The sequence below is a fragment of the Mytilus edulis genome, chromosome 9 (assembly GCF_963676685.1).
Source record: "Mytilus edulis chromosome 9, xbMytEdul2.2, whole genome shotgun sequence".
Taxonomy (NCBI): domain Eukaryota; kingdom Metazoa; phylum Mollusca; class Bivalvia; order Mytilida; family Mytilidae; genus Mytilus; species Mytilus edulis.
The window spans coordinates 53,936,902-53,957,641 of NC_092352.1; the positions used below are offsets into that span (position 1 = coordinate 53,936,902).

At 30.4% G+C, this 20,740-nt stretch overlaps 1 protein-coding gene across 1 annotated transcript; it reads left to right on the forward strand.

Moving 5' to 3' along the window:
• Nucleotides 1-13,337: 13,337 nt before the first annotated feature.
• LOC139490054 (acid-sensing ion channel 5-like) lies at nt 13,338-20,508 on the forward strand. The gene is made up of 5 exons (XM_071276904.1): nt 13,338-13,682; nt 15,349-15,450; nt 17,236-17,395; nt 19,419-19,469; nt 20,345-20,508. The coding sequence occupies exons 1-5, from the start codon at nt 13,338-13,340 to the stop codon at nt 20,506-20,508; spliced, it is 822 nt and encodes a 273-aa protein (XP_071133005.1).
• The last annotated feature ends 232 nt before the right edge of the window (nt 20,509-20,740 follow it).

Below are 20,740 nucleotides of genomic sequence, written 5' to 3' on the forward strand. Positions count from 1 at the left end.
CAGTGGTTGGCATGACACGGATTATGTTCTTCTCATATTTGTTATGATGGTATTATACTAAACCCCTCACGGGGAGTGAAATAAATATATCAAGTTTGGACAAATATTTCTGTAAAGAACTTTATTAATAAGTGTTATAAGAATCAATTTTCTATAAAAACCGTTTCTTTTTTAAATATACATGGGAAAATTTAAGTTCTGAATGCCTTGTTTTGTGTACACTTAACCCACACAAGGCCTACATCGACTATCGACTGCATGTAGACAAAACATGATTTAAACTATATGTAAAAATTGAGTTTTATCAATGGGAACGTAATTATGTTTAGTTTATGTGTGAGTTACACTAACAAAACACCGAGTTTAGGTCAATGTGAACACGGCCTAAGACAAAAATAAATGTGTTTCAAATTCATAACTTATTTTTATAAATATCTTATTACTTTGATAATAATCATTCATTTCACAAATATGTTTCAGTTATTTGTATTTTCCAAAACAGAAATACAATATATCTTTATGTAAGTTTTGCTATTCTAGTGTTCGAGATTGAAAAACTAAGATAGCTACAATTGCATGATCCTTGGTTGTCGAATATCATATCTTAATGTCTTTTAGTATAAGATATGTTTGTTTCTCAAATCCACGTCAGTCTGTTTTCACCTTGTATGTGCACATTAAAGTAAAAACGGTAGAAACATTAAAAGCAAAGGGCAGTTGAAAACAACAAGTAGAAGAAAGAGACGAAAAGAAAAGCAAAGACCACTTAACAATTATGATACAGTTGCAAAGATATGATGCACTCAATCGTTATTTCCCTTGTATATTTTGTAATCTTAAAAACATCACCATTACTTGATTTAAGCCGAATTCTAAAGTCGAGGCAAATGTAGTCCGGGACTAAATTCAGTGAAGCGAATTCATGAAAGTACGTATTTATATTATTTAAATCGTGTTCTATTTTTTTAACATTTTTCTTACCTTTTGTAATGCTGAACAATATGTTCAAACGAAGAATTACCAAATACATCACAAATGAGATGAAACACCTTCAGTGATCTTGTTAAGAATTATGAAGGTTAAAACCAATTTACTAACAATCAATATATTACAATTAAGCATGCGCATTACCGATCTATCAAGGAAATTGTTTACTAACCTTTTTTCTAGCTTTTGATTATCTTTTCATGTACTTTTCTGCATGGATTTAAACATATACTATTGTCTACACGATTGTTTTATGAAATTTTCAAAAGGTCCAACCCATTAAAGTCTTTATAAAGTACATCGTGGAAGATTAAACTAAATTTTCAGAAATAAAGACCACCAACCCAAGGCAACACATACGTTTTATAATGATTAAGATTATAATACAATGTTGACTACTTTACCGCTAAATTTGACACCTTTACCTGGGATGTCTCTTTGTGATGTACACACGTCGTTGTCTATATAATGGACTTTGATGCGACTGTCATCAAAGTGAGAGGTTTAGATAGATATAAAACAAGCTTTAATCCACTATATTGTACACTAGAAAATACCTGTACCAAGTACAAAATATGACAGACAGTTGTTATCTATTCGTTTCATTTGTTTGAGCTTTACATTTTGCCATTTGATTAAGGACTTTCTGTTTTGAGTTTTTCTTGTAGTTCAAGATTTTTGTGATTTTATTTTTTACATAAACGATGAAGTTGTTTTTAAGTAATGCATTTTGAAGATCCACCTATAAAGTCGTCGCCAAGGACTTTTAGTGAACATTTGTTTATTCGAACATAACTTCTCTGATGTACGACTCATGTAGTTGTTTTACTTGACAAATATATTTGATTTTTCAATACTATGAACATGATGAATTTTTAATATTATTAGATCAAACTGTAGCCTAAATATATGAAAACAGTAGAATCTTTAAAAGCGATAGTGTGTATCAAATACCTTTGTATATTTGTTAATACGTTAACAATAAAGGCAACAGTAGTATAACGCTGTTCAAAAATCGTAAATCTATGGACAAAAAACAAAATTGGGGAAACAAACTAAAACTGAGGGAAACGCATTAAATATAAGAGGAGAACAACGACACAACATTCAAATGTAACACACATAGCAACGGACTAAGCATTAGACAAAATTCGATGAGAATAACCAATATAACATCAAAACCAAATACATGAATTTGAGATAGAAAAGTACCGTGACACGTCTTATAGTAATGTGAATTCACACTCAAATATAGGAGAAAACAAACGACACAACGGAAACACAACGTAAAAATGTTACACACACACAGAAAGGAACTATGATATAACAATGGCCATTTTCCAAAACAGAAGAATTAACTCAAACAATATGAATGTTGATAGTTCCACTAAAACTACAACATTATGTGACAGGAAAACAACACCAATACATGCCAGAACACGTAGGACAGAGGAATCAATAATCCATAAAGCAATAGTGCATTTCAGCATGTGAACCATATATTAATAACGAACACCGAATATAATGGCTTATATTGAGGATTTTCTGCTTAAGTGCCATACTGCAATTGAAGTAAATACATAAATACAAAATGAAAAAAAAAATCTAATTTATGCACATTTATTGAATTTTCAAAAACAGATGTCAGCAATTTAAAATCTTTCAATTTTTTTTTTAACTTCTTTAACGAATTGATTCATTTCTTATGTTTAATTTCAACTAGATATATAGGTATCTGCCTGGTATTAAGTGTTACGATAAATTTTCACTTTGAACCAAAAATTGATCAATTTTGTGAACAAAACTACTATTCGAGCGTCCCTGATGAGTCTTTTGTTGACGAAACGCGCGTTTGGCTTTAATATTAAATTTCCATCCTGGTATATATAATGAGTTTATTTACAACGACTGGGTCGATGCCACTGCTGGTGGAGATTTCTTTCCTTGAGAGTATCACTAGCCCAGGATTCAGCACTTCTGAGTTGACTTGAGTTATCATTTATATGTTCATAATTATAATTTAACTTACGCTTTATACAAAACTTTGATTTTTTTAAATACTAAAGCTTTTCTACCTTATGAATAGATTACCTTAGCTGTATTTGGCAAAACTTTTAGGAATTTTTGGTCCTCAATGCTCTTCAACTTCGTACTATATTTGGTCTTTTTAACAATTTTTGATTCGAGCGTCACTGATGAGTCTTTTGTAGACGAAACGCTCGTCTGTCGTAAATATAAAATTCAATCCTGGTATGTATGATGAGTTTATTTCCGTACACCTTACAATAAAATTATTATATTTAAATTAACCTGGACCAAAGTAATATTTATCGTTCTTTGGTTTTTGTTTTCTACGAACATAGTCCCGAGTGTGAAGAGGGTATAACTTGCAAATTATTTTTATAGTCTATTCAAATCTATTTCGTGATATTTTATGCTTGAAATATTAAGTGAATGAATGACATTACATGTTTAAAGATTAAGTGCTGAATCTTTATGTTAAGTAGTGATTTTGTTCAGTTAAAGAAAGGCGTAAATTGTATGTATTACGCTGTCAAACTGAATTGTATATCCTCTAAAAATAGAATTGTATATATTTGAATTAAAGCCGGTTGACGTTTCAATAATGTTTAAATCATTTGTCCAAATAGCATTACACTACACTGATATAAGTTTGTTTAAGACACATGTATATCTGGTGCAATTTGTTTTCAATTTGAATGTATGAGGTCTGAAAGAAAAAGTACTACGAAATAACAACGTTCTCTTGGCAACTTTGTGCAATATTTATTCGTTTACTGGCGGAAGTGTATGGACATGTACTAAGTGTTCTGCCAGTTGTTCAGAAATAGCCGTGTGTTGATGCAGTTCATAAGTGTTTCTCGTTTCTCGTTTTTTAAATAGATTAGACCGTTGGTTTTACCATTTGAATGTTTATCCACTAGTAATCTGTAGGGCCCTTTATAGCTTGTTGTTGGATGTGAGCCAAGACTCCGTGTTAAAGACCGTACTTTGACCTATAGTTGTTTACTATGACAAACTGTGACTTGAATGGAGAGTTGTCTCATTGGCACTCATACAACATCTTCTGATATATAATCGATATATATTTTGGGCGCTAAATATAAAATATATTTCGGATGCTCGATATAATAATATTATGAAATTGATTGAATATTTTGTGCGTTAAATATAAAGAAATTTTGAGGCCACGCCATTTTAATGCTTCTTTTGAAGGGTTCCTGTTTTTGTCATTTTTCTATGTTCTGTCTTGTTCACTCTTTTTACTTTTTAAAAACAGTTGATAAATAAAAGAAATGTCAAGTTGCATACTATTTCGTTTTGGTCAATACTGTAAGAACCTATGATTTTATGTTTGCATGTTATGTTTCGCTCGCTTTACTTTTCAAGCTTCGACTGAAGTTCGTAAATGAAATTTCTGGAGTGGAAAAATCCAGTTTAACAAGAAAATAAACTGGGATGGCATGAGGAAAATTCATATGGCCTTTACATGTGGTATTGCTGTCTTAAGTCCTAGTTCAGATATATTCATCTGTCATAATTTATTTTATCAGGTTTTATTTTGACACAAGGTTCGATTACAGTGAAAATTGTCTCACTTCTCGAATAATTCATCAATCATTTTGTATGGTTAACATTCTAAAAAAAGCCCTACATTGTTGAATCAGCTACATGTGTAAAATACAAAAACAAAAAAAATGACAAATAATGATAATTTACAAAATATGATAATCATGTGCATGTTATATATCACAATCAATAAAATTCATTTCCGAAAATAAAACAATGGACGACGAGTCATCACAAAATATGGACAACGATGTCCGATGGCCGATGTATCTTTTCAAGATATTAACATAATTCCTAAGGAGACATATTGATATAAGGACTACTTGCTTGTTTCTGAATCCCTTATGTGAATATGAATATATGTTGTAAATGTATAACTCATAATGAAAATTGATTACACTAATTCCTATGTACGTCGCGCCCTTTGTCGTTCAAGATTGACAAAATCATTATCGGAAATGGTCATTTCAATGATGCAATGTTTGCGCTTTTAATTACATTTAGGAGCAATTCAGAGCGGCTTGAAACTATCATTTGTATAATTTTGGAAATTAGAATATTTTATATGCATTTGTGGGAATTAATATAGCATTTGCGGTAATTAACATATCATTTGCAGTAATTAACATAGTATTTGCGGGAATAGATATGCATTTGCAGGAATAGATATGCATTTGTGGGAATAGATATACATTTGCGAGAATAGATATGCATTTTCGTGAAAAGATATGCAGTTGCGGGAATATATATGCATTTGCGGGAATAGATATGCATTTGCGAGAATAGATATGCATTTTCGTGAAAAGATATGCAGTGGCGGGAATATATATGCATTTGCGGGAATAGATATGCATTTGCAGGAATAAATATAGCATTTGTTTGTAATATTTACATAATTGTCTTCATTTTAACCGATAAATAAAGAGGGAAATTAGAGTAATTGTAACTTTCTTTGGAACCGACAGGTTCAAAAGTTTAAACAGCGAATGCAATACTTTATGCAGAAGAATTAACAATCACTGTTTTCTTATTTAAAAAAAATCAGAAGAAGAAATTTGAAACGCTTTGTCGCTTCTTTTCACTTGATTCACAACCTACTTCTACTTTGTTCTCTGCTCTCGTCAATTATTAAATTTACATATACATTGTATATAAGAAGGTGTGATGAGAGTGTCAATGAGACTACTCTTAATCTAAGTTACAATTTGTAAAAGTAGATCATTATTGGTTGAAGAACGGTCTTCAACGGGGAGCCTTGGCTAACACCAAGCAATAAACACTTATAAACCACAACAACAAACGACCACTCATCAATATCAGGTTCCTGGCTTATGACAGGTGCAAACAAATGCAGCGTGTTTAAACGTTTGAACATGTACCAACTTTCACCCTTACCTGAAACAATAATGTAACATCACAACATAGGAAAACACACTATATAATATCAATTGAAATATCTGACCTCAATCAAAAGACAAAAACACAAACAAGTGAACATACACTAAAAGAAAAGATAATTGACAGTTTGTATAAAATGCATACACCGAGATCATGTAAAAGCACACTGTTTTATGTGAATGCTCATTGAAATTAATTCAAATATATTTTATGAAGAAAGTTCATGTACTGTTTTGCCAATTGGGCATTTTAGACCATTGAAATTAATATATTAGGTTAGCTGCATCAAAACCAAAAGTCATAGAAACGTTATCAAGGTTGTATGTATGGACATAAACGTTGTGGGAAAATGGTAAACATTTATATTTAGCAAATTACTTAAGGAAACATAAATGATTTCATGTGGGTTCGTGTTGCCAAGTCGTCAGTATTTTTCTTTGTTGTGTTTTGTGTACTGTTATTTGTACACAAACATCCCCAAAATTCATTTTATTTCCATAGCTACCATGATGATACATTTGATAGTAAGTCAATTGTGTTCATTCACTTATCCAATACGATTATTTTTGTTTTGTTTCAATTTTTTGATGAATTAATGTGGCAATTTTTTAGTTTGAAAAACCTTTTTTATGAATGACCAGATTAGCTACTTATATTCGTTTTATTAAATCAAAGCAAAAGAGGAATGTGCGACCTATCATGCATTATGAATATGAGTTCCCTAGTACATGTTACCACAACATTTTATTAATCACAAATATAATATTTCGAACCCATTATTTGAACATCAGCTAACGACACAGCATTACTAAAGCATTTGTTTAAAACTCTTTGCGTTCTTAATAACATAATAACAAGAAGATGTGGTATGATTGCCAATAAGACAACCGTCGACAAGAGACCAAAATGACACAGAGTACGTTCCATTATCAGTCACCTTTGTTCAATTACGTGCTCTCTACGATTGGTGTTAAATGTATATTTGAATCTTTTGGCAAATAAAGTGGGACGTTACAAGTAGTTTATGTGTGATACGCAAAAGGGTTATCACTGTATTATTAAACCCTAAACCTGACTGCAGTTCAGGATACTAAAAAAATTAATGTTGAATTTTGAAAGTTGAATGTTGAAAGTTGAATGTTGAAAGTTGAATGTTGAAAGTTGAATGGTTGAAAGTTGAATGTTGAAAGTTGAATGTTGAAAGTTGAATGTTGAAAGTTGAATGTTGAAAGTTGAATGTTATAAAATGGAGTATATGAGAGGATCAAAGATAAGTAACAAACGAATCACAATCAATAACAACATTATCAGGATATCTACATAAGTATAAAATACAATATGGAACTTCTAGCACAACAAATGACTTTAAAATATTATGGACAAAAATAAAATATCATTTTGTTCCTTTTTTATTTATTTTAACAACATAATAATATTTATTGATCAAATCTTATATATAATTAATTGCTACAAATTTCACTAAGCATCTAATAGTTATCAAAGGTACCAGGATTACAATTCAATACGCCAGACGCGCGTTTCGTCTACATTAGACTCATCAGTGACGCTCAGATTAAAATAGTTATAAAGCCAAACAAGTACAAATTTTAAGAGCATTGAGGACCCAAAATTCCAAAATGTTGTGCCAAACACGGCTAAGGTAATTTATTCCTGGGATAAGAAAATCCTTAGTTTTTTTTCGAAAAAACAGGAAATTTATAAAAATGACCATATAATTGATAACCATTTCAACACCGAAGTGCTGACTACTGGGCTGGTGATACCCTCGGGGTCGAAACGTCCACCAGCAGAGGCATATCTTGATTTACCCTGTTACACTCCACTGATTTTCCAGAGAAATAAACAGCTTATTAAACTTATTAACTTAAATAATATTAAGGATGTACAATTGTCATATACAGGGACTAATAAATGCTAAAAATTCTTTTTGATTGAAAGTAACATTGGACATCTGTTAAATGATAAAGATAAAAGCATCATAAAATAAAACGTCATGAAGCCATCGAAGTTAACATATATGTTTTTTTGGTTGGCTGTCACTTGAGTGTTTTTGTGTATTGATATATTATATATGTTTCTTTTGTCTGAAGCATTTATTAAAACCAAATACGAAGCGGAAGGAACACGAAACGAAAAAAGGACAGAGCTTTAATTTAATTCAATGAAAATCAATGTGTTGCCCTCAAATACTTCTGCATTATTTTATTAATGAATTTTATTCATATATATTTGTTGTTTTATCACATTCACCTGAAATATTCTTTTTTACCTATATTTCACGCGAATTTACAATCGAACTTGAAGTATTTACCATTTAAATATAATTATAAAACTCGTTGTCTCTTATGTTCTGTATTAAGGATGTTTGTTCCTCTACTTTTTGAACTTTTTACCAGATTTTTGGAATCCTCTGGTTTTATCCATGTATTAACATTAAAAAAAATGCCCACTAACCCCTACTTTTTTTCCATATTTTATTACATCTTACTTAAACAGTCATATTTCAAAATCTTATGAAATCCTATGAAAAGAGAAAATACATTCATTATGCTCTTTAACGCATCATCGCTTCCTTTCTCAATTGTATAAACACTAAGGCAAAACTAATCGATCATGAACGTGCTTAATAATGTAAAACAACAATCAACAAAACAACATAATGTCTAGTTTTAAAGTAAATTAAAAATTCCCGCTTGTGTAAAAAGAAGTGATTATATTTAACAGAAATCTATGTTCAACACTTACTTTGCAATAATAACAAAAACACATAAGAACATCAATATTGGAGTTACACATTTTATGCAACAAAAGTTTAACGTATGAGAAAAAGAATATTTAAGTTTTTTAAAGGGTAATTGCACGTAGTATAAAGCGCTTTAAATTCATGACTAACTGACTACAACAAACTTTGCCTAAAGGTTAAAATATCAAATAAAACCAAAAGGTTACATCATTGTAATAGTCTCACTATATTATGCAACGAACTACGTCTGCTTTATATACGGCCTCTACCTTTACTCAAGAATTAGAATACATCAGTGTTATAAGGAGAACGAAATGAAAAATTGAAGGATTCATAGTCATTATTTCGATAGCGGAGATCTGTCTCATTGACAATCATGCTCTATTTTCTAATTTTTATGTTGACCAATTTTCCGTGTCATGTTAAATATAAATGCTGCAATGAGACATATCTTCTTCCCAGCCACAATGAATAAAAAAGTAAACAATTAAAGGTAGAAAAACGGCTTTAAAGGCGGAGCAGTGACCCACACCAAAAAAACAAGCTATAAAATGCACAAAAATGACTAGTGTAAAGTAATTTAAACGAGAAACACTTATGAAACACACCAACAAACGACAATAACTTATCAACCGGTTCTTGAGACATAACCTGACACAGTAGTGTAACATTACAGCATAAAAATACACATTATAAAATCTCATTTAAAACGGCGTTATTCAACCAAAAGCACTAATAGACAAAGCAAGTAAACATACACTGAACGAATAAAAAAAGATACAGGGAACAATTATAAAAAGACAACTGTAGCTTTTTTTTTAAGAGGTAAATTTGAATATAATAATTTTTGATAATTTAGGAGTACAGAATTTGTTTCTACAGAAGAATTACATTTGTTGTTCATAGTAAGAATACAGAAATGAAAAGTTATCGTCATGCGAAAAAATTTATCAAATGTGGATCATATTAATAATATTAATATATTAAAGTATAAATATGCAAAAAAAAAAAAAAAAAAAAAAAAATATATAAAATTGATTTCCAACTATTGTCAATTGATCAGCTGAAGGATGATATTTATAAGATGAATAACCCGTATAACGTCTGTTCTTCACTGTCCTAGTAAATATTTTGAAAGTTTTGCATGAAATTTTACTTTCTGATAAGTTTTATTAATAAACTGGGTAGAGTATAATTTAACTCATGCGGCCAACAACTGTTTGTTAAATTATTTGATATTAAAAAATCATAATATTAATTCTGCAAGATATAGATTCATATCGGCATGTGTTTGCCGAATCATATTCATAGTTTTAATTCTTTTTATGAAAAAACATCTCACAAATGACAGAAAATTCATACTAATATACAAATCGTTCGCTGAGCAAAGTCACTTATTGGATAATGTTTTTAACGATTTTAATTCTAATTCATTAAATATGTAAGGAAAATAAAAATTTTAAATGCAGGCGCTTCCTTTAATGTTTGAGCAATATAGATTTATTAATGGTTTCCAGTACGTCGAAACTATAACCACCGTAATGATTTTATTTTACAATGTTATGCAACCGTAAATTATACTACTTAACTTTGATCAAAGTTCTTAATATATCAAATCATCAGACTGAGTTTTATTCCAAACATGGCCTTATCATACCTTCATCTTCAATGTACAACTCAATACACATGAGAAAACAAACTAAATCAAATGATTACTGCGTCCTCTTTCTGACCTCATATATCCAAGAGGTTACAAATAACCCGTATAATCTCTGGGAAGGATAGGGTGTATTCTGTATTTTTTTTTATTAAATGCCGGAAAACTACAAAACATACTGCATGTTCTACCTAAGCAGTTTCGGAGATATATGTTATGTCAACCAACTCCATTAAGGATTGATCGATTCTTAATAATCTTATAAGGGTGTAAAAGCGTTGGCCAAAAGACATTTTGTATGATATGCGAAATCGGTATTTAAAATGTGCATACGATCACCACTTTTACAACCATTAAAAATTATAAAGAATAGGCCAATTCTTAAAATTAGATTGTAATGCTATTACATTAAAATAAGAGTTTAATCAGGCTGTTCCCCTATTTTAACAATGTGACCACGAATATCACGTGGAGAAATAGATGTTGATTAAACTACGAATGATCATATTGCAATGACGTAATTGCTATCGTTATTTGCCAATACAATTGACGAACTCTAATGAAACATACATGTACTACGATAATACTAAAACACACGTCGTTACATGTATAAAATAATTGATCTTAATTGTTTAATAACCATACTATTTATTCAAATTGTATTTCATTAAATATGTGTAAATGGGTAAACAAAAATTGAAAAAGCAAGCGCTTCCGTTTATCTTTTAAAAATATTTACTATTTACTAATAATTACTATTGCGAGTACGTCAACACTATAACCGGTTGATGAAGTCTATTTGAGAAGGTAATGGAATCGTAACGAGTATTTCCTGACAATGAATAAAAGTTCATTATTATTATATCATCAGTTTAGTTTGTTTTGTCCATTTGAAACGAAAAGTTGAAATATTGCGCATGGTATAGAGCAAAATATAGGATAAATAAACATTATACTTTAAAAGTGATTTCAAATAATCAAAATGCTTTAACTTCTATCATTTTATAATGTTTGATGCTTTTCGCAAGTACAGTATTTGACTATGTCAGTAACAGTTGAACAAAATGATAATGTCTTGTCTTTATGGAAGGATTTCAGTCAGAGCACAGGTTTCCATGGGATGAATAAATTGTCACATTCAAGAAATAAGCTTAGATTGTAAGTAGTAGGATTTTTAAAAGAATATAATAATTTCCTATTAATTAGCAATTGAGCATTTTGCTTACATGTATATATAAAAGAAGATGTGGTATGATTGCCAAAGAGACAACCGTCCATAATAGACCAAAATGACTCAGAAATAAACAACTATGGATCACCGAACGGCCTTCAACAATGAACAAAACCCATACCGCATAGTCAGCTATATATGTTAAGACATTATTATACCATAACTGGTTTACAACAATTGATATCGGTATGTTCGCTTGTGTAATTGTTGGTTTTTTTTCTCTCGATTTCTTGTAATCGACACAAAAACAAAAAGTCGAAAGACAGAAAAAGTTAAACATACTTTTGTTCTGTATGATGTTAACAAGCGGCTATCCTATATGCCAAGCTCTATATCAACCAGACCGAAATCATTTAACACAGATGAACAAAAAGAGGCGAAAGATACCAAAGGGATATTCAAACCCAGCAGTAGAAAATAGACTGACAAAGCTATAACAAAACAAGGACAAAAGCACAAACAACAGTATACAAAATACAACATTGAAAACTTAAGAACAAGCAAGATAAATCTCACCGAAAAATGAATTGTTCTCAGAGCTGTTTTCAATTAAACTTTTTTTTCTTTAAAAACGAAAAACAAATAATATATAATGAAATAAAGAATAATAAATACTCGTACGACGTTACGACAGTTGCTTATTGTGTTGAGACTGTCCGTATGCATATTTTAAATATTTTGAGACTGTCCGTTTGCATATAATTTAAATGAGGAAAAACAAAGCATCAAAACCAGCAACACTGCAAGATAATATACAGTGTAAATGTTAAACAAAATTAAAAACAATAACAATATTATCCATACTTTCTCAATTTATTCACAAAAATTTGAAACATTTTTTTCAAAGTCAATATATGACATGTATAATAAAACATTGATTTTTTTTCGAAATTTTTGAAATGTTGACATTTTGACGTTTACTCATATTTTTCCGTTTAAAATCTCTTTATTTTTACTTTTAAAGTAAAGTTCAATGGTTATTTTACCCTGTCCCTTTTTGCTTTCTAATAAAAAGAAAAAAACAAAAAACCCACAATACCAGCAAACGAAAAGGTACATCATTTTGTATATTATGATGCCTAAGTAATCCTGAAAAACAATCACGATCTAGAATGTCGATAATCCTCATAATCTTATCATTCTTTTATCGTTATATAGAATCACAATGATATGATTTGAATAGAGATAGGAATATCGTTGAGATAAAAAAAAATATATAGATATAGAATAAAGAAATAATATTTTGAATTAACAATAAATTCATACATCGTTGTCAATGTAATGGAATTATATACAAATTTCATACAAGTGAGTGGTTTAGCTAGCTATAAAACCATCATTGTCTACATCAGAAAATGCCTGTACCAAATCAGGAATATGACAGCTGTTGTCTATTTATTTGACGTGATTGAGCTTTTGAATGTGCCATTTGATTAAGACTTTCCGTTTTCAATTTTCTTTAGAGTACAGTATTTTTGTGCTATTACTTTTTACTGTACGTTTATCATTTCAGGATAATTTGGTCTATTGTCTTGTTAGCTTGTACAACTTTTTTAGTCATGTTTGTAACAACACAAATAATTGACTACTACAATTATCCAGTAAATACAAATATGTACACAGAAACACATTCAGAGATGCAATTCCCAGCAGTTACAATTTGTAACTTGAATTCCTTGAAACGTAACTCAATTTTAAACGACACCAGGATGGAAAATCATTACCTTAAACTAAGTTTACTTTGGTTATTTGCCACACCCAGTAATTGGTCTGATCCGTTTTTCAAAGAACAATTTTTTTTTGAAAAGAGAACATTAAACGATGTTTTAAAAGACCACAAAATCCGCTCTCAGACATGGGTGTTTAATGGACGTGATTTGGATGCAACAGAGTACGTGTCATTTTTTATACTAAGGAGTGGTCCATGTCTAACATTCGATCCAAATGGCCAAATAACAGCAGACATCACAGGTTCAAATTTCAACATGAATGCATGGATTGATATTGATGCAGAAAACGATTACTTTGGAGAATCGTTTGGCACAGGAATAAAGGTAAACGTTAAAATATGTAAAATTATGTGCATTCTGTCATGTTTTTGTAATGTCAAAAAGAAATCAACATCGTGAAAATAAGCAAAGATAAATGTCACAGTGAACATTTGATAATATGTATAATGACAACCATGATACTTTTAAAACATAAGATGACGGATGAATATATTTAAAGCATAGAAAGTCTATTCATTTACCATGGATTATTTTTCTACTATTAACGCTTTCGAAATCTGTCGCTGAATTAGACTTTTAATTTAATCCTTACGATACCTTTTAATTAAGAAAATGCGTTAATGTTGAAAAGATATCAACACAAACGTTTAAGCAATAGACATAATAGGGTAGTTATATAAAGAATTAAACATGCACCAACCAAGCACGTTTTTTTTTTCAAGACTCCACGCTTATTACATGTAAATGTATTTATTATACAGAGTTGACGGTTCTAGTCACTATTATCTAAAAGAATTGATACCTCAGTTACTCATTTTTATTTCATGCTGAATTTGTCGACGTCGTTTTCCCCTCTGAAACTACAAGGTTTACTGATAACGTACATAAATACCAGGAATATGATATTTTGGGGGCAAATTTTGTTTTTTGCGAGGAAGCTAGTTTCAAACTTGAAGTGTGGATAATAGTATCAAGTATATTTTCGTGCGGAAAAATATTTTCAATCGATAAAAGATGACATCAAACTGATAGAAAGAATAAGAATGCAATGGCAAAAATGGAACGAACACGAAATTTGAAAAAAAATAATACTACAAAAACACTAAATTTAAATAGAAAGCTAGACCTTTGGCAGCTCAATTCCAATTAAAATAAACAAAGACTTATGTGAATTGTAATGATTATGATTTATATATGTCACAGATTCAGTAATATCATTAAAAAAAAACAAAAACAAGAAACAACTATTTTCTTTAAAAAAAACCCCAATAAACAATCGACAGACGCAAATAAACATATTTTTCATTTTGGACTGATGCTCGTGATTTAACTTCTATCTGTGTCAAAGACCCCTTGGTGACCTGCTGTTTTCTGTCCTTTGTTCAGGTTGTTGTTTCTTTCATACATTCCATATTTTCATTCTCCATTTTATTACATTTGGCAGTACTGTCATACAATGGAAGTAAATATAAATTTGGCATGATTTACCATTAGAACGAATCTTTTGGCAATATATGTAGAAATAGATTCAAAATTGAAAAGAGCAACAGTTCAAATGCATATCCCCCTCCCCCCAAAAAAAATAATCCAGAAAAGCTACTGTACTTTGTTTGATCGAATGGCTATTGATTCTATTTATACCTTTTTTTGTGTTTATGGGTTAATTATAGGGGAAGGTTATGATATACACTAGGGATAATTCAGATTTAACAGATATTTACTCATAAACGTTTTTTAAACATTATACATATAACTTTAAAAAAAAATAGAATTGAACATTTACCTCAAACAATCCATTATAATACTTTAAAATATGTCGTATACCCGACAATGTCTAACTTGACTGCTCTTAATCCGGACTCTTACGTAGTTCAATCTTAAGACCTCGAATATTGAAAGACGCACGTTTCTGTGACACCAATGGACCGCATAAAAGACTTAGGAAACCTGTTCAGTATGATTTGATAAAAACTATATTTTCGAATTTCAGTTTAAAATACATGATCCTAGAGAGTATCCTGATTTCGATGGAATAAGCGACTACTATGTTGAACCAGGGCGCGAGATTTCTGCTGCAATTACAAAAAATAAGGTACATTTAACAATATTCACTTTTACAAGTAAGTCAGGACGATCCAGATGCCGGTAGCATTCACCGGGGTATATACGTATGTTATTTCTTGGACTTCTCCTCTCCGTCAAAAACTCAGTAAAGTAAGGCATCCGTTACGGATATGCAGCCACGACCTGTAGAATTGTTGAAGTTAAATCCAATGCCTCCTCTAAGGTGCATGCCACATCACCTCGGCACTACAATTGCTCTATAAAATATATATATGTAGCATTGTGTCTAAATAAATCTATAATTTGATTCTAGAAATATGTTAGTGGAAACTGATTTTGTCTAGCTTCTAAAATTAGCTAATGTTAACCATGTTACTACAAACTTTGGCTTAGTAATTCAGTTTAATGTAATTATCATACCATTTACATTACTATAAGACGTGTCACGGTACTTATCTATCCCAAATTTATGTATTTGGTTTTGATGTTATATTTGTTATTTGAAAAGGATTTTGTCTAATGCTTAGTCCGTTTCTGTGTGTGTATGTGTGTGTGTTACATTTTAATATTGTGTCGTTGTTCTCTTATATTTAATGCGTTTCCCTCAGTTTTCGTTTGTTACCCTGATTTTGTTTTTTGTCCATGGATTTATGAGTTTTGAAAAGCGGTATACTACTATTGGCTTTATTTACAGCATTAATGATTAATATTATAAACTACTATTTGATTTTATATACTAATTTTGATTTTATATACTAATATTTGATTTTATATACTAATATTTGATTTTATATACTTATATTTGATTTTATAATAATTGTGAGATTATTATAAGATATTTAAAGATTAACGATAGTTTCTTTTCAAATGGGAGGGTGTTTCTCATTTACAATATCATCTCCGTCTTTGAAAGATCATTGTTTATCTGTTTATCGAGATTTCGTCAATGACGTCGTTGATGTTAACATTGCTAACGGCTGTATGTCCTTAGTTTCTGACGATAATTTTCTATGTTAAACGAGTATTATAAAATGAAAATCATCCCAAAACAAAGTCAAAGGAAAAATACATTAAATAGTGTTAATGTAATTTACAAAATATTCTTTAACATTTTTTAATTTGACCTAATACACATGGGACCAATTAGTTAAATAAATACGTGTAGAATTGTGTGCTCCTATTCGCCGGGGACACAATTTCGCCGTTTTATGATTTTGAGGTGTAAAAACTTCAAACATGTCAAAGGTTGGCTGAAATGGAATAAATATGCCTTTAAATAATAATTTTATGACAAATATGATTATTGTTTTAAACTAAGAAAAAATTTCGGTACTTACTGCAAAGGACCGAAAACCGGACTAGGATTTTCGGCCAATTTCCTCAAAGAAAAACATGATTTCAAAGAAATATTTCTTAGCAATTCTTTGACTAATTTCCCTATAAGTTTCAATTCTTTACACTTTTGAAATGTCTGCTATCCATCTATAATGAAATTGATTTGATAAATATTGTTTAAAGCTGCAGTAATTTAGTTTTAAATAGATGTGTGAAAACGGCGAATATGTGTCCCCCTTTGACAAAACATTAGGAAATTTCGTATCATCTTTAATCTAACTTTTCAGATGATTTTTCTGAAGAAACACGTTTTCAAGCTAAGAATATTTTGCTTTTGGTGTTATGTTCATATAGAAATATCAGTATACTTCAAAAACATAAAGACCTGAACATAAAGTGCAGAAAACATGGAAACTTGTGGCAAAAATGAGCACCCCACTCTATCAAGTTTGGTTTATTGTTTATTTATATATTATAGTTCGAATATTTGTCCAAACCATACAAGGCAATGGCTAACAACTACTGTAGAGAAAAACGCAATAGTGATGGGACAGATTATTACTCAACACACTGTTTAAAGGATTGTTTTGCCAGACACATGTTAGCGTCCTGTGGTTGTGTCGACTTTACTGCTAATAGTAAGTTTTTCGTTGTCATTTTGTTTTTGAGTTTAGATGTCACTGTTATCTATGTCTTTATTTTACAGAAACGTTTATAGGAACATGAGCAAGATGAGCAATGTTTTGTGTAATATACAAAACATTTTATGTACATTATTTATGTATATTTAAACCTGATAGAAACATCTTCTTTAGATATTATATTTCACGTTCAAATGCAATATTGAGATTGGTCAATACGAGGAAGACCATTTACTCTAACTCATGGGTCAGAGGGAGACACTTTTCAAATGTCCCCTTCTCTTGCAAAACATACCCAAAGGCCTATGACTTATTTCACAAAACGTCAAACGAGAAAGAAAAATCATGAACATTTCCGTATTAATTACGATCAGATGAAAACAAAAGAAGATACAGTAACAAACGACAACCACCTAATTATAGGATCCTTGCCTATTACAGGCACATACATAGTTTGGTGGAGTAATACATGTTTCTCTCCTAGGCCCTAGGTGTTACAGCACAACATATGAAGTAATGATCAAAATCAGATGGAAAGAGCTTAACTCGTCAGAACGAAAACACTAACCAAGAAAAATACAGACCGAACCAATATAAAAACTGACACTATTTACGCATATATATACATATAAATTCGTCTAAATATCAGCTCAACAATATAATATCAGTAAATAACAGACCAGCTGAGTTATCTATCGTAGAGAATGTTACAAATACATGTAGGGTGCAGTCACAGAAATAATTGTATTATGAGTACATCTGAACCAGTGACATCTCTACGATAGATTTTATCCATCGAATCACCAGTGATGGTGATACAAGGCTGAATACACAATCTGTATACATATTTAATTCGTCTAAATATCAGCCCAACAATGTTAGATCTATAAATTAGCAGAAGCAAATGTTTTTTTCTTTCCTGGATTCGAACTCATGTTACTGAGATATCATGGCACACAATCGCCTTCTACTATGCCCGACGTGCTATATCAAAGGATATTGTATATGACAACTCTACATCTAAGTCACAGCTGGTGAATAAACTAGAAAGTAAACCGTTAGAAGTCAACGTTCGGCCTTCAGCACGGAGCTTTATCATAACAATACAATGAGTCTGATTTCAATCCAATGATAACGAAATCAATATTTAAACCAAAAAGTAAAATCACAAAAATACTAAACTCAGAGGAAAATTCAAAACGGAAAGTCCCGAATCAAATGTCAAAATCTCATTGGTTCATCGGTTAGTTTTCAACAGAAAATTATATCCATCATTTTTATCTATTTTTTATTTCGTTTTCCATGTTGTTAATCAAATTGTGAATGTTCGCCTAACAATAATTTAATTTTTAGTACTTTTTTAAATTATCTAATCGTATACATAAACGATAATCGTAACATATTCAAAAACTGTGTGTATTATATGATTTTTTTAAAAAGCAAATATTATTCAAAAGTGAAAACATGACACAGTTTTAACAAACAAAAACCAATATTAAGTAGACTATGGACTATTAAATCGTCAACCCACATTAAGATCCTTAAAAAAAACACACCAAAAGAATAGCCAATTTTTTTTGGAGTCAATGAAGGCAACAGTAGTATACCGCTATTCAATGTTGTAAATCGATTAAGCGAATCGAAAACAAATCTTGGTCATTTACCATAATCGAGGCAATCACTATAAGGAAAACACCGGTTCAATGGAAAAACTGAACTGCAACAAAAACAAACGCAAACATACGTAGAATCAGACTATTTAATATCAACTGCTATATCCCTGTTTTTGTACCGGACATTATGAATATTCCAAACCTTACTTTGAAAAAAGAAGACAAGATATAAAATGTACCATTTTAAGATGAAATGTTTCATCAACAAACGATCCCATGCATACGTACTTTCTTAAGAATGAAGAAATGTTTAAGACCACATCCTAAATGCCCATGTAATATTCAAATATCAGGTTAAAACAAAAGATAAATTGTCAATTTTTGCAAAAATGTATATTTTTTTCCAGATACTTTGTACTGTTCAAAATTCGACGTAGAAAACTGCACTAAAGATATAGGTAATTATCCCAAATCATTTTGAATTTGTGACAAATATAGACGATTATATATAGACGATTAAACAATCAAATCATTTGTGCATTGTTTAAACTTACGATGTCTGTTTCAAAATAGTTTTTAGAATAGACAAATAGTACTTCCTATGTACTATTCAGATTTTTTCCCGGTTTTTAATATACAAATTGCTGCAATTTGAAATTCAACTATTATAATTATCATTTACTTAGTAGTACGTTTGAACATTTATGTTGGTTGATGCCTTTGAAAGACAGAACAGATGTATTAAAATTACCGTTTTCGATCATGCTACCCACGAAAAAAAAACCATTTGAAAATATGTGAAAGATATTAAGTCTTCAATATACAGGAACCACCATTTGACAAAAAATATCAGTCATGCACATAGAAAACACACAAACGGAGAGTACAGCTTGTTTTATTGTTGTTGATTCATTTCATAGTCACTGTGAGAACTTGAACATAAAACAAAAACCTTACCTCACTAAGACATCTTAAAGTTAAAGATTGCCAATGGTGCTGGTTTGAGCGGATAATTAAGCATGTTTAATTACTTTAAAAGGTAAGAACCATTAGGAAGCACTTAATCCTGCCATTTTATACAGGCATATTCAATTGTTCCATGCCAAAAACATTGTACCGATGTGGTGATTTTACTGTCTGCTTCGACATTAATCAAAATGTCAACATCCTAATTAGATGTTTTTTCTTTTCATTTTTCATTGCAGGTTTTTATAACTTACTTAACGATATATGTATTATTCATTATTAACGGTCGTAGGTTAAATCTGTAATGGTACTGTATTTACCATTTGCTTTAAACCTGTTTACTTAACATAATCCTGTTTCATTTTAGATGCAACTGCAAGACTTTTAAAGACATGTGATTGTCCAATGTCGTGCGAATTTACAAGATATGACGCTAGGATAACGTCAACATTATTTCCATCCGAATTTTATGCCGAGCAGTTCGACAAATATTTCCCCTCACACTGGGATGTTAAGAACTATTACCGGTAAGAAGTTTAAGTTAAAACACGATTAGAACTGATATGCATTAAAACCGCATCAGTTAAAAACCAATTGTAGAACTAATTTATCGATAGGAAATGTAGAAAAATCTGTCCGTCCGGAACAAATCTTAATTTTTTAATAAGTTTTATAAATACGTGTCCATTTTCGATTATATCAAATAGCTAGATAAATAATATAGTTACTGTTTTCTTGACATTCTTTTCCGTGCTATCTTTTT